This window comes from Musca autumnalis, unplaced genomic scaffold, assembly GCF_047663935.1.
Source record: "Musca autumnalis isolate F117 unplaced genomic scaffold, ASM4766393v1 scaffold_4, whole genome shotgun sequence".
NCBI lineage: Eukaryota > Metazoa > Arthropoda > Insecta > Diptera > Muscidae > Musca > Musca autumnalis.
The window spans coordinates 85,059,738-85,076,143 of NW_027411977.1; the positions used below are offsets into that span (position 1 = coordinate 85,059,738).

Sequence of the window (16,406 nt, forward strand, 5' to 3'; positions counted from 1 at the left end):
ATGTCCATTGTATTAACAAAAAAACACACAAATTACCATAAAGTGAAGTCATACCATATAAGGATTAAAACGCTTAAAGAGCCTTGTATGTATATTATGATCTATAACATTGTGCATAACACAACGTTAAGGTGGGTCATGAAAAAGGCCCGTTCAACAAGTCTTGAAGAAAATTGCTAATAAAAATACTATGTAGTAAATGTACAATAATAAACAAACATGTTTGTGTTAGTGCGGTAATATTAACAGAATATAAATTTTTAAAGCAATTCTCTTAACCAGTGGGTCTATGCGAGTCTACTCGACGTTTAGTTAAAATTATCAATGTTTTTCACCGTTTACTGCCAAACTAAATCTGCAACGAGGCTATGTATATAAACTTCGATACGATGAAAATGTCCGTCCGGCTGACGCGATAACTCTCTAACGGATCAACCGATTAGGTCCAAAGTTTGGTTCTCTAATATTTTGTCCAAATTTATATCATGTTCAAAGACGGACTATACCCGTCCTCCCCTCCATCACCAAACATTTTTCGTTAAAACGGTTAAGGGACAAACCGATTTGGTCCAAACTTGCACATCGTAATATTTATTCCAGACATATATGTATCAGCTTCGAATATAGACCACATCGATCTACTTCTTCGGGTACCTCCCACACAAAATTTCAAAATTTTTTGCAACAAGTGCAATTTCGAAACTCTTCCCGGATTGTCATGCAGCAGGTTGTGTTCGCGGCCCCCTTATGCTTACTTACTTACACTGTGCAACACTGAAAATGCAAACAACTTCTGGTGGGCATTTTCTGAAAGTACATATTGAGACTACAAAACCCCTAGTTGGGTTTCGTGTTTTTAGATCGGGTTTGGATTTTATGGCCTCATCTATAACTGGCTAAAACGACCCCTTTTTCAATTGATCCGGGCTTTATCTCAGAAACTAATAAGAATTTTGATTTGCGGTCTTCAGCAATATTGTAGTCCTAGAGTAGTAGAACTTAAGTGTCAAATAGACGAACTGGGAAAAACCGCAACTAGCGCATCAAAATTGGTAAAATATATACAAGTTTACATAATTTCTGGAATTATGGTCAGTTACAGCCAAACTATTGAGAGTTGACCCAATTAACCTTTCGCAAAAAAATTCCAAATAATGTGCTCAGCAATTCTTCAGAACATTCTGAAACTGTAAAACACTTATTTTATGTTGTATAGGCGGGATTTCAAATCGAACCTTATACAAAACATATTTCAAACAACGTTCACACAGGCTGTTTATTCTCATATTTGAAATTTCAATGTATTGTTGATATATTTTTCAAATTGTTGTTGAAAAATATGGTAGAAACAACGCGATAGAGGCATTTTACAGCAATGATATGTTCTGAAGAGTTGTGTATTACATTTCAGCGAATATTTTTCCAAAATATAATATTGAGAAAAATTTAACCGTTTTGGGGATACGCTGCGAAATATATACAAATCACAGAATTTTTAGATATATTATTAAATTTGAGGTAATAAATGAGGTTATTTGTGTTGATTATTTTTCCAAATGCCTTCTTCTTGTTCTTATCCACAAGTTTGCTGCAGATGTCATGGAAAGATTCGTATTGGTTTTAAAGATATAGCCCCGATTTGCTTTAAAAAGTCAATATTTAACGATGTTTAGATAGGGCCATAAAATCCGAACCCGATCTAACAAAACAAAACCCAAAGAGGGTTTTTATCTATTGGGTCTGTACTTTCACAAAAACCGCATTAGAAGTTGTTTGCACAAAATTACCTTGAAAATGTTGCACAGTGTTATTTAGCTGGCCCATTACAGAACATTTGTTCCATAGGCCGAACTAAGAAAAGATCTCCAATTCTCTCTAATTGTTGCTTCGCACTCTTTGCGCCATCTATTTCTTGGCCTGCCAATTCCGCGTGCACCGCCAAGCGGTTCGTATTTATACGCCTTTTTAGCGGGTTCATCTTCGCCCATTCTTATGATATGGCCTAGCCAACGCAATCGCTGCATATCGATACGTTTATCTATATTGATGTCGTTGTACAGCAGATACAGCTCGTGGTTCATGCGACGTCAATATACACCGTCAACGCAGATTGATCCGTATATCTTTCGAAGAAATTTTCTCTCAAACACACCAAGCACTGCCATGTATGCTTGCGCAAGTTCCCGGCTTCGGAGACATACATCAGCACGGGTATTATCAGTGTTTTGTAGAGCGTTATTTTTCTTTGACGAGATGTGGCTTTGTTTTTAAACTGCTTACTTAAACCAAAGTAGCATCTGTTGGCAAATACAATTCTTCTTTTTATTTCACAACTGATGTCGTTTGTTGTGTTTACGGAGGTGCCGAGGTAGACGAAGTCTTTTACTACCTCAAAATTATAGGAACCAACTTCAGCAATTGGTCCGATCTCAATGGACGCATTGCGCGTCGACACCATCAACTTGGTTTTCTCGCCGACCTTCATAAAGGTATCAATTACTTCTTTTACTGATCGTCCCATGATGTCTATATCATCAGCGCAGGCAAGTAACATGTGGCTATTGGTGTGGATTGTGTCACTTCTTTTGACGTTTGCCTCTTGTATAACCTTTTCCAACAGGATGTTGAAGATACCACACGAAAGGCTGTCTCCTTGTCTGAAACCTCTTTTGGTACAAAACTCTTCGGAGAGGTTCTTTCCTATTTTAACTGAGAATCTCGTGTCAGTTAAAGTCATTTTACAAAGCCGGATGAGCTTTGCGGGGATACCAAATTCAGACATGGCTTGGAATACCTTTGAACGCAGCGTGCTGTCGAAGGCTGCTTTATAATCGACAAAAAGGTGGTAGGTGTCGATCTGCATCTCTTGGGTCTTCTTCAAGATTTGCCGCAGGGTAAATATCTGGTCAATGGTGGACTTGCCAGGTCTAAAGCCGCATTGGTATGGTCCAATTATCTCGTTGACCAAAGGCTTTAGTCGTTCGCACAATATCCCTGACACGATCTTGTAGGCAATAGGGAGTAGACTTATGGCCCTATAGTTAGAGCATACAGTCTTATCTCCTTTATTGTGGACGGGGCATAGGATACTCAGGTTCCAATCTTCGGGTACTCGTTCTTCCTGCCAGATGGTGCTAACTATCTGATGAATACACCTTATCAGCGTGTCGCCTCCGGTTTTGAACAGCTCGACTGGTAAGCCATCGGCTCCTGCTGCCTTTTTATTCTTCAGCGGATTTGTTGCTGTCTTTACCTCATCTTGGCTGGGCGGTATACATTCAATACCATCTTCTGGGATTGGGTCTGTGGTATCTTCGTCGTCTTCACTGCTATTGGATACCAACAGTTTTGAAAAATATTCTTTCCATATCCTGAGAACACTATCTGTATCAGTTACCAAATTACCTTGCTGGTCTCTACAACAGGATGTGCCTGTACCAAAGCCATCTGTTTGATGTTTCACTCTTTGGTAGAATTTTCGGACTTCATACTGTCTCCTGTATATCTCGATTTTTTCACACTTCCGCTTTTCCATTTCTCTCTTTTTCTTGCGGAAAAGACGTTTCTCTTCTCTCCTTTTCTCCCTGTATCTCTCTCGTGCGCTACGCGTTGCTACTGATTGTAAAGTAGCTCTATATGCCGCATTTTTCTCTTCGGTAGCAGCCCGACACTCCTGATCATACCATGGATTCCTTGGTGGAGGTCTCTGGTATCCAAGTATGGATTTTGCGGCTGTTTGCATGGAGTGGGCAATACTTTGCCATTGTGCTGATATGTTATCGGGATGCGGAGTGCTTTGATTAAGCAATTGGGCTAATTGAGTGGAATATGCTGTGGCTATCTGTTGTGATTGCAGCTAACTTTCGTGTTGTGTCTGTTCGTGCTTTGTTTGCTACATTTAATCGGGTGCGTACCTTTTCTGCAACAAGGTAGTGGTCCGAGTCTATGTTTGCTCCTCGGAACGAAGGCACATCAAACACGCTCGATGAATGTCTTCCATCTATCACAACGTGATCAATTTGATTTCTTGTTTTCTGATCTGGAGACAGCCAGGTGCCCTTATAGATGTCGAGATGTTGAAATCTGCTAACTACCATGTTTTTTGCCGCTGCGAAGTCTATCAGCCTCGTACCATTGTCAGATATTTCACTGTGGAGACTGAATTTTCCGACTGTTGGGCCAAAGATATTTTCCTTTCCAATTTTGGCATTAAAATCGCCTAGAATAATTTTAATGTCATGGGCAGGACAATGGTCAAATGTTTCTTCTAAGGGCTCATAAAATATATCTTTGATCAGTTCGTCCTTGTCTTCAGTGGGAGCATGAGCGCAAATAAAGTTGATGTTGAAGAATTTTGCTTTTATTCGAATTGTCGCAAGTCGTTCATTCACTGGCGTGAAGCTGGAGATCAGATGTTTTAACTTCCGACTAACTACAAATCAGCAACCAAACTCGTGCTTTATATCATGGCAGCTATAATACAGTGCGTCACCTTTAGGTGTTGTTGTGACGCCTTTCCCAATCCATCGTATTTCCTGTATGGCAGTAATATCGGCCTTGTACTTTTCAAGTGCATCTGCCAATGCGTAAACTGCACCTTCTCTATAAAGAGTGTGAACATTCCAGGTGCAGATTCGCAGATCATGGTCCTTAAAACGTTTGCGGGGTTCATCTTTAGAGGGTCATCTTTGGAGGGATTTGTTTTTCTTTCCTTTTGTTTTTTCAAAGTAGTCTGTTTTTTCTAGGGGAGGGTTACTAACCCGACGCCCAAACCCAAGTTTTTAACGTTCTTATGGGTGAACGCGCGGCACATGTTAGCTCACTACCTTAAACGGGTGTTAAAGGCAGCTACCCCAGGTGACACCACGGGGAGGTCAGTGTCCACATAAGATGAATGAGGGACCAAGATAGATCCTGGACTTTGCCATGTTAAAGCCGGTCAGGACCGTTCATTGGTATTTTTCATCCCCTAACTCACCCAAATTTACTCACAATTTCAAAATGTCATCAAAATGTCTTTCGAATTTCGTGTTTGGTGAGTCAAATAAACGAAATCGACTGAAAATATATTTGAGACCTATATCCAGATCTGAACCGATTCTCAGCAAAGGCCCATGATCATTGATGGCATCCAAATATGGGAGCCCCTTTGCATTAAGAGCTTAAATTGTCCGACCCTCCTAATGTACCCAAGCTAATAATTTTAATAATCATATGCGCCAAATAGTTATGTCCTTCCGTATATGGCATGATTGTTATTTGAATGTTGAAAGCAAATTTTAATAGAGTGTTTACGTCTTCACGGTTGTTGCGAAATGACGAAGTTTGTTTTCTTAATTGATTTTAATAACCCTGCTCCATATTGAATCTAATATTTTACCATTTTTGGAAACAAAAAAAGGTCGTTTTAAAGTGGCCATCAATAGATGAGATGTGTGTGTTTTCAAATATTGGGTTATGTTAATTTTAGAGATAGGTTTATTTGATGATAACTCTTATTTTCATTTATCAGAAAGTATTAATATTCGATGTGAACTTGGTCACTGAAATAGGAGTTTTTCTTTAACCAAAACCTTCGTAGTCACATTTGCCCTTATTACCACTTAAACCTAATTCACATCGCTTCATTGGAAAAATGCGTCTTTTATTTATTAAATTCAATGTTATAAAAAATCCCGCTTAATGTAAATGCACTATTGCCATAATATACAATGGTTTTTGTACGCCCCAAATTGTTTTTTAACTTTTATCTCGCTTTAATCAACGATGAAATTTCACGCATTTTAGGTCTCCAATATAACTCCACAATAACACCTAATTATCTTGTTTTAAAATTGCCTTTCCCGTTTTTATTCTCACAAAATTCCCCATCAATGGTACTCTTACTGTCATTCTTTTAATTGTCCTTAAAGTATCAATAAAGAAATATTTACCCTCCGTTATCCAAAATAATAAAATAAATTCCGCAGCAAAATTCTTCTTCTTAAATTTCATTTCCTCCTTTGTTCTCTCTCTTTTACCCAACAATGACCTTAATTTAATTTGTTTCTACAACTCAAGTGTTTGTTATAAATTGATAACATATTTTTTTAAATTCTTTTTCTATTGAAAATTACTCATCGCAAAATGTTGTACTGTTTGTTTCAGGAATCCATATCATTGGCACATGATCTCTCTGATAAACCACTACCACCCTCACCCTTCATAAAAACCACCATTGAAGGTGGCAAAGTATCGGATCGTTTGGGAAAATTAAAATCATCTTCAGAAAGTTGGAAGACACGAGTTGGTAAGTTGTTCATACCTTCCTTTTTGATATATTTTAACAGAATCATTAAAATCTCTCCTTTTTTTAGAACAATCAGATGCCTCCAAATTCACTGTCGCTGGTCGACTTCAAAAGAAAGCACAATCACCGGTAGAGTTGCAGTTTGAACGTTCAACAACATCGGCTGCTAAAAAATGTCCTCCACATATCATACGCAGTGCCAATCAACCCCTTTTGGGTTTGGCCAAAAGTCCTTCAATGATGACCACTGGCAGTGGTGGTGGTCGTGCACCTGGTGTTGGTCATCATTTGGTCCAACGTAGCCTTAGTATCAATGAAGGAAATGTTATTGTCGAACGTAGTTCATCCAGCAATTCGGATAGTGATAATGAAAAAGAAAAGCAACAAAATACAAGCAATAAAGATGTTGGTGTTCGTTCTAGTCATACTGTTGCCGCTGGTGGTGGTGGAGCAAAAGTTGCTATACCAAAACTTGATGATGAAGAAACCTTTGAGAAATTCTTTGCATCGAAAAAATCACCAACAACACCACAAACACCCGAAGAGGAAGGAATTAATATTGAAGATTTTGATCACATCAAATCAACGCAAAGGTAAGAAACGGGTGGGTCAATAATATAATTGTTCCACAAACATCCCATACGGGACAAGGGAGACTGACATGACATGGGACCTACTGTTTATCGCCGAGTCCGAACGGCGTGTCTTAAGACACCACTTTGTAGAGAAGTTTTACATGGCTGAAATATTCAGGAAATGTCGCCAACATTACTGAGGGTTATTTTGCCACCGCTGACAAATGTTTGATGTTGCGTGGCCTGGGACTCGAACCCACGACCTTCAGCAAGCAAGGCGGGCGTGCATACCATAGCACCACGGTGGGTCAATATTACTCTTTAAAAAATCCACGTTTTGTAGGCTAAAGGAGGGTCAATAATATTCTTTAAAAAAATCCACGTTTTGTAGGCTAAAGGGGAGGGTCAATAATATTCTTTAAAAAAATCCACGTTTTGTAGGCTAAAGGAGGGTCAATAATATTCTTTAAAAAAATCCACGTTTTGTAGGCTAAAGGAGGGTCAATAATATTCTTTAAAAAAATCCACGTTTTGTAGGCTAAAGGAGGGTCAATAATATTCTTTAAAAAAATCCACGTTTTGTAGGCTAAAGGAGGGTCAATAATATTCTTTAAAAAAATCCACGTTTTGTAGGCTAAAGGAGGGTAAATAATATTCTTTAAAAAAATCCACGTTTTGTGGGCTAAAGGAGGGTCAGTAATGTTCTTTAAAAAATCCACGTTTTGTAGGCTAAAGGAGGGTCAATAATATTCCTTAAAAAATCCACGTTTTGTAGGCTAAAGGAGGGTCAATAATATTCTTTAAAAAATCCACGTTTTGTAGGCTAAAGGAGGGTCAACAATATTCTTTAAAAAATCGACGTTTTGTAGGCTAAATGAGGTTCAATAATATTCTTTAAAAATCTACGTTTTGTAGGCTAAAGATGGATCAACAATATTCTTTAAAAAATCCACGTTTTGTAGGCTAAATGAGGGTCAATAATATTCTTTAAAAAATCTACGTTTTGTAGGCTAAAGATGGATCAACAATATTCTTTAAAAAATCCACGTTTTGTAGGCTAAATGAGGTTCAATAATAGTCTTTAAAAAATCCACGTTTTGTAGGCTAAAGATGGATCAACAATATTCTTTAAAAAATCCACGTTTTGTAGGCTAAAGGAGGGTCAATAATATTCTTTAAAAAATCCACGTTTTGTAGGCTAAATGTGGGTCAATAATATTCTTTAAATAATCCACGTTTTGTAGGCTAAATGTGGATCATTAATATTCTTTAAAAAATCCACGTTTTGTAGGCTAAATGTGGGTCATTAATATTCTTTAAAAAATCCACGTTTTGTAGGCTAAATGTGGGTCAATAATATTCTTTAAAAAATCCACGTTTTGTAGGCTAAATGTGGGTCAATAATATTCTTTAAAAAATCCACGTTTTGTAGGCTAAAGGAGGGTCATTAATATTCTTTAAAAAATCCACGTTTTGTAGGCTAAGTGAGGGTCAATAATATTCTTTAAAAATCCACGTTTTGTAGGCTAAATGAGGGTCAATAATATTCTTTAAAAAATCCACGTTTTGTAGGCTAAAGGTGGGTCAACAATATTCTTTAAAAAATCCACGTTTTGTAGGGTAAAGGAGGGTCAATAATATTCTTTAAAAAATCCCCGTTTTGTAGGCTAAAGGAGGGTCAATAATATTCTTTAAAAAATCCACGTTTTGTAGGCTAAAGGAGGGTCAATAATATTCTTAAAAAATCCACGTTTTGTAGGCTAAAGGAGGGTCAATAATATTCTTTAAAAAATCCCCGTTTTGTAGGCTAAAGAAGGGTCAATAATATTCTTTAAAAAATCCACGTTTTGTAGACTAAAGGAGGGTCAATAATATTCTTTAAAAAATCCACGTTTTGTAGGCTAAAGGAAGGTCAATAATATTCTTTAAAAAATCCACGTTTTGTAGGCTAAAGGAGGGTTAATAATATTCTTTAAAAAATCCACGTTTTGTAGGCTAAAGGAGGGTCAATAATATTCTTTAAAAAATCCACGTTTTGTAGGCTAAAGGAGGGTCAATAATATTCTTTAAAAAATCCAAGTTTTGTAGGCTAAAGGAGGGTCAATAATATTCTTTAAAAAATCCACGTTTTGTAGGCTAAAGGAGGGTCAATAATATTCTTTAAAAAATCCACGTTTTGTAGGCTAAAGGAGGGTTAATAATATTCTTTAAAAAATCCACGTTTTGTAGGCTAAACGAGGGTCAATAATATTCTTTAAAAAATCCACGTTTTGTGGGCTAAAGGAGGGTCAGTAATGTTCTTTAAAAATCCACGTTTTGTAGGCTAAAGGTGGGTCAATAATATTCTTTAAAAAATCCACGTTTTGTAGGCTAAAGGAGGGTCAATAATATTCTTTAAAAAAATCCACGTTTTGTAGGCTATAGGTAGGTCAATAATATTCTTTAAAAAATCCACGTTTTGTAGGCTAAATGTGGGTCAATAATATTCTTTAAAAAATCCACGTTTTGTAGGCTAAATGTGGGTCAATAATATTCTTTAAATAATCCACGTTTTGTAGGCTAAATGTGGATCATTAATATTCTTTAAAAAATCCACGTTTTGTAGGCTAAATGTGGGTCATTAATATTCTTTAAAAAATCCACGTTTTGTAGGCTAAATGTGGGTCAATAATATTCTTTAAAAAATCCACGTTTTGTAGGCTAAATGTGGGTCAATAATATTCTTTAAAAAATCCACGTTTTGTAGGCTAAAGGAGGGTCATTAATATTCTTTAAAAAATCCACGTTTTGTAGGCTAAGTGAGGGTCAATAATATTCTTTAAAAATCCACGTTTTGTAGGCTAAATGAGGGTCAATAATATTCTTTAAAAAATCCACGTTTTGTAGGCTAAAGGTGGGTCAACAATATTCTTTAAAAAATCCACGTTTTGTAGGCTAAAGGAGGGTCAATAATATTCTTTAAAAAATCCCCGTTTTGTAGGCTAAATGAGAGTCAATAATATTCTTTAAAAAATCCATGTTTTGTAGGCTAAATGTGGGTCAATAATATTCTTTAAAAAATCCACATTGTGAAGGCTAAAGGAGGGTCAATAATATTCTAGAAAATTTGTCGTTAAATGAAGATCCGGTCCATGATGGAAGTGTCAGATTTAACTTCACCATATCGGAAGTCTGAACTGAAATTTCACAACAAAATAGATTTTAATTTGAATTTTCTAATATTTTTCCTTCTTCTCCTCCTCCTCCTTTTCAGACTGGCTGTAAAACGTAACATACAATTGCCCAAAGGGCGTAGAGCTGCACGTAATCCTCTGCGAAACTTGGCTTCACGCACAGATCTCTCTTCAGAATATACTGAAGTAAAATCCGGCATAGCCGAAAGAGAAATGCGAAGAATTCGAGCTGAATCATGTAAGCAAACCATAAACAATCATTTCAGATCCTTTAAATAATCCTAAACCTTTTAAATTTTTAGATGGTGGGCGTGTCAACTTGGCCGCTGAAGCTATTGCAGGTTTAGCCTCTGTTGAAGATTTCAAATCGGTTTCATTAAAATCCTCTTCATTGCCAATCATACAAATGTGGCTTCCCTATAAACCGGTCATGTTGCTACATGTCAAAGGTCGCACGCATGTACAAACACGTCTTGTAGAACCTTCATATCTTTCTTTGAATCGTGGCGATTGTTTCATCCTCATAAATGGTCCCAACTTGTATCGTTATGTCGGTTCATATGCCAACATCATTGAAATTTCACGCAGCAAAAAAATCTGTGCCTACATTGTGGAAAACAAGGACATGGGTTGTACGGCCACCTCAGAGGTCATACTCACCGATGGCAAATTCATGAACGAACATCATTGGAAGAAATTTTGGGATATTCTGGGTAAACCCGAGGCATATATTATACCCGATAGTGGCCATGCAGATGAGGATGATTTATTTGAAGCTAGCCTAATAGAAACTAACAAAGTATACGAATTCCAAGATGATTCTTTGGTGCCATATGAAAAATACTGGGGCTGCATACCCAAGATTGAAATGTTGGATACCAAAAAAGTGTTGGTATTTGATTTCGGTTCAGAAATGTACATATGGAATGGTAAGAATGCAACATCAGACAATAAGAGAGCTGCCCTTAAATTGGCCCAGGAACACTATGAAGATGCCCTCGTGGATTATTCAAAGTGTTATGTCAATCCCATGCAATATGCCTCGATTGTGGGAGCCCGTGACAATTATAATTTCCCCAAACGTTGTGAGAAACGTGGAGATTGGTGTATTTTGGGTAAAATCAGCCAAAACATGGAAACCTGCCTGTTCAAGGAGAAATTCGCCGATTGGCCTGAAGTTGAAAGAGGAGATTTGGAAAAAGACTATTTGGCGAATAGTGTAAATTCTGTAAAACCTTTGGATGGCAATGCTCTCTTTAAGGGCACTCCTTACGAAGAACCTAACCTTGTATTGGAACAGGCAAATTTGGGTCGTGGCAACTATTATTATGACACCAATAACATGCGCCACTATGAAATAATTTCGAAATCCTGTGAAAAATGGCAAATCAATGAATTCAATTTTGATCAGGTGGATAAGGAAAGTTATGGACACTTCTATTCTGCCGAAAGTTACATTATTAAATGGATCTATCAAATCAATGTTACCGTTAGAGAGCTTTCCGGGCGCATTTCAAATCGCAGTACTGTGGGTCGTGATCGTTGTGTCTACTTCACATGGCAGGGTTGCGAAGCAACGGCCAATGAAAAGGGTGCTGCCGCATTGCTTACAGTTGAATTGGACAAAGAAAAGGGAGCCCAAATGCTTGTAGCCCAAGGAGATGAGACCACCGTATTTGTGCGCTTATTTGGTGTCATGTGTCAGCACAAGGGACGACGAGAAGAAAGCCTGGCCAAACGCAATCAGTGGCGCCTCTATCAAGTTATAGGCAATGTTCCAGAAGAAACTCTACTCAAAGAAGTTGATTGCCATGGCAAACAATTACGTTCACGTGCTTCCATGCTCCTGATACATGGTACAAAGGGTGTAATATATGTATGGCATGGATGCCAATCAGCTTCCCATACCCGTGATGTCTGCCTTAAAGCTGCAGAAAAACTTAAAGACTTAAAACCCAAAGATTTATTTGAATCTGATAGTGTAACCATTGAGGAAATGGAAGAAACCAAAGAAATTACAAATTTCAAAGATATACTTAATGGTGATTTTGCACAACCAGCCAAGCTGTATGGTAGTCTTTGTGATGAGACGACAAAGTTCTTTAACTATACGCCACGCCTCTTCCATTTCTCAAGTACTCAGGGAGGAGTATTCAATGCCACCGAATTACAATCACCATTAAGATGTCAAGATTTTATAACACCATATCCTTTCTCGCAAGCCCAATTGTATAATGCCCGCCAGCCAACCATATTTATGTTGGATGATGGTGATACTTTGTGGCTTTGGATGGGTTGGTGGCCCTTGGAGGATATTAAAAGTAAGTGATTGATGAATGATGGAGAGGGAGAAATTTTAGTTATTTTTTTTTTTTATTTTGTGTGTATGTGTTTTTTTAGTAAATACTGATGAACGCAGTAGTCCCACCAATGAAAATCGTGCTGGTGTTAATCGTTGGATATCTGAACGCAGATCTGCTTTGGAAACCGCTGTATCATATTGGAAGGCGAAATTTGGTAAGTAAAAGAAATAAGGAAACATTGTTTTGTGTGCGTGTTAGGCTAGGAGATGTGTAGCCACTTGTGTGACTATGCCACTCTGATACCTTCCGCTCCATTGTGATCATTTAAGAAGTATAGGAAATAAAGTGACAGGTTGGAGTAGAGTACTCGTAAGATAAGAACGTAGGGGAAAACAAACAATACAAAAAGATATAGTACAAAGTATTCATATAATGATGAGGAATTTTAGAGTGGTGATGTTTGAAAATCTGTCGGAGATACAGTTTGTGTATTGATGTTGTGTCATCCCAGTAATTTCAAATTTCTGATGGTATTGTTGATGTTAACGGGTTCCATAGTTGAATAGAAGGCTAAACTTGATGGAAAATGTACCTATTGCCAAGAAGAACGTCAGTCAGGTTATCCACAGTCCTAGTAAGCTCTTCAGCTGTTTCTACATATATTTCCACTAGACGTCAGTCGAGAGTTTGTTATCCCAATTAGTTAATTTCGTATTTCTATAAGAATTTTTTAAGGACTCCATCAAAATAGATCTCGAATAGTATCTTCATATGGTCCGGCAAGAAACATTTGTCAGATGCCTTGCAGTTTCTGATGACAGAGTCATCTAGATTGGAGAGAATTAGATTAATGACCTCCTCGCTGTCCCTAATTTAAAAAGTGGGATTACTACCCCTTTACATTTTCCTAAATTATATGATAAAATAAAATAATGACTCACCTTTGCTGTTGGTGTCCTTACTAGCCAGTTGAAAATGATGAGTATGATGAGCATGGTATTCCGGAGCAACGTTACACACCTATCATCTTGCGGACGCCAGGTTTGGTGGATCCTCGAAAGACATGTAGACTGAAGATAATCGTTCACATATCTCCACTACTGTAATTACATATAAGTATTCGATTTAAGCTCTTCCTACTCACTACATAGGTCCTCACATTGTTCCCCTTTTAACGAAGCGAATACGTCAAAGTTTGCATTGCTTAGCCAAAACTAAGGCAATATATACATCAGAATTCATGAGGACTAAAAATAGTTTGGCGGCAGCAGCTTTACAATGATGTAGATTAGTTTGGATCCGTAGCGCTTGCCGCTTCCCTACCCTGGGTTGCGTGAAGTGTATTCAGAAGGAACCGAATCCATCATAAACAGAAATTCAGCTAGAGTGTCTACAGCCAATTAGTGTTAGTTTAGCCGGATTTATTGAGATCTGGATTTTAAAACCCCAGCATTTTCAGTTACTGTAGCTGATTCTCCCATCCAGGTCGGCAACGTCAATGATTGCCACTCATCGGAGCCGGTCTGGCATAATGTTGTTTTGCGACATTGTCTAGGAGCCTTATAGGTCGCTTTTCCGGAAGAGGTAGCTAACTTCTCACTACTGAACTTTTCTCTTTGGCTTTCCGATCAGTTGCATAGAAGGTTGATGGATTGACTGCCTTAGAAACCATTGTCTTCCTGGGTGAAGATCGACGGCCTTCGGAAAAGCGAACACATTTCACATTTTTTGCCATGAAGCTTTATTCGTTTTCTTAAGAGCTTTATTTGGGTTCTCTGTCGACACAACCACCTTAATTCCATACAGCCTGTGGAATTTCCTAGAACTAATTGTGCCACCGCTTTACTTTTGCCTGTTGGGTTTGAGAGGGGCTTAGAATCAAACCCCTTTTCAATGGATCTCCTTCATGGATGTTGTTTGGTTTAGAGGTAGGTTATTTAACAGATCTGTCCTTTGGGTCATTGACTGTTGTTGGGGCCTCTTTTGATTCTACATGGTCAGTCATTGTCCCTGTGACATTCTGTCTCTGAAGTTTATTACCGGCATGTGCCCATATAGGACCAACTGGAACTGGGATTGCTGCCAGTTAAGCATCAGAGTTCCAACCCTCTTTCTCCATGTTACTCTAATCTTCCTTAGTAGAATTGGACCACCGTGAGGTCCAGCTGGTCGTCCGTCAGAGTCAGATTGAGTAACAAGTCTGGAACAAGTCTTTTTTTGTTGGTCTAGGAGTTTTAAACTTTGATGTAGGTCGTCCACGCACATAACATCGGTCCTGTCAGCCGTAGTCTGTTTTGGATCAATCTTGGCTTTATCGCTTTAATTAGAGATCGCTGGGTTGTCATGTATTCTATCACTAATTTTTAATGCACTTTTAGAAAGCACAGCTGTTGGTGCCACACATCGAACAGGACCACAATCCCTTGATCTCGACGAGACATGGATTTCACCAACGCTTGCCGTCGATACTAGGTTATTTAGGCAATACCCTTTTTATACCCTCAGCATACGGGCAAAATGTGCCTCATCGAAATAATGGTTTTAGACCCCAAGTATGTTTGGACGAAATGTGATTCAGACAATTTGGAGTCGATTTAGCAACGTCCGTCCGTCTGTCTGTCTGGCTGGTGCGCACGATAACTCTCGAACGGATGAACCGATTTGGTCCAAAAATTGGCTTTCGTAATATTTTGTCCAAACTTAGTTTAAGTTCGAAGATGAGTTATATCGGTTCACTCCTTCCGATACCTCCCTCACAAAAGTTCGGAAAATTTGTGCGCACTATAACTCCTGAAGGGAGTAACCGATTAGGTCCATACTTTGCATATCGTAAAATTTCTACCAGACTTAGATGAGGTTCTAGTGTGGACTCAATCGGTCAACTCCTTTGTTGGGGCAACTTGTATTCACTGCCCCGCTTACGACGGAACATGTCTCAGTAGGGGCAAGTCCATACTTCCTGAGAAAATAGTCTGAAACGTACAAAAAAACCTATGACGCCGTGTGTAGTGGTTGGAGCGCAAGACAACTCTCGAACGGATCAAACGATTTGGTCCAAAATTTGGCCTTCGTAATATGTTGTCCAAACATAGTTTAAGTTCTAACATAAGCCATATCGGCCCTCTCCTTCAGGTACCTCCCCCACAAAAGTACAAAATTGTTCGCACGATAACTCTTGAAGGGAGCGACCGAATTGGTTCATACTTTACACATCCTAATATATCTACCAGATATAGATCAGGTTCGTATATGGGCTATATTTTCCCATTCCATCGGGTACCTCCCACACAAAATTTCGGATAAGTTCACTTTAAGACCTGCTCTTGACTGACTTTGATTTCAGTTGAAGCAACTTGCAATCGCTGTCCCAATTGCAACGGTTAAAGTTTTTTCAGTGACAAGTACATACTTCTTGGGAAAACAGCCCGAAACAATAACTCTCGAACTGATAAACCGATTTGGTCCAAAATTTTGTCCTCTCCTTAGGATACCTCCCCCACAAAATTTGCAAATTTATACCGATGATTTTTTTGTGGTCCTGTTTACAGCCATATATGTTTTCCGTGGACAAGTCCATGCTTCCTGCCATACTTGTCCAACAGGTGTACGATAACCCACTGAAATTACTAGTGGGCGCGATATCTATCGAAAAGATATGACTCTCCAAATAAGATCCACTTCCGTAATGCACTATGCTGGTCCATTCCCTCCTCCGCAAAACTTTTGAACTTTAATCCTAATCCACATTTTTGTCGCCAAGTTCAAATGTCCAAAAAGTGCCACAAAATTCTGGAAAGACCCTAAATACATTTGATCTGTCCGTAGATGAATCTTCCAATTCACATAGGCTGAGGGTATATCTCTGTCTGCAAAGCCGGCTGATACTTTTTTACTTGTTTCTTTTTATTTTTCCGCATCGAAGTTGTTTATTTTAGGGTATCTATCCCGATCCATTTTTGGTCCACGGGGTGTATAAAGATTCCGCGGGCTCCGCATTTTACTCTCTATCAGACGCCACTTTTTTAACCACAACATACAACCATGTAACGATATAGGTTAAGTTAGG

At 38.3% G+C, this 16,406-nt stretch overlaps 1 protein-coding gene across 42 annotated transcripts in view; it reads left to right on the top strand.

The window, feature by feature from the left end:
• The window catches only part of Svil (Supervillin), a 1,126,087-nt gene that overhangs the window by 1,106,396 nt on the left and 3,285 nt on the right, over window positions 1-16,406 (top strand). For all 42 annotated transcript variants that reach the window (XM_073980363.1, XM_073980344.1, XM_073980341.1 and 39 more), the window contains 5 exons: window positions 6,148-6,289; window positions 6,357-6,882; window positions 10,118-10,275; window positions 10,340-12,358; window positions 12,438-12,554. In XM_073980363.1, coding sequence (XP_073836464.1) covers window positions 6,148-6,289; window positions 6,357-6,882; window positions 10,118-10,275; window positions 10,340-12,358; window positions 12,438-12,554 — 2,962 coding nt within the window. The remainder of the gene's footprint in view (window positions 1-6,147; window positions 6,290-6,356; window positions 6,883-10,117; window positions 10,276-10,339; window positions 12,359-12,437; window positions 12,555-16,406) is intronic.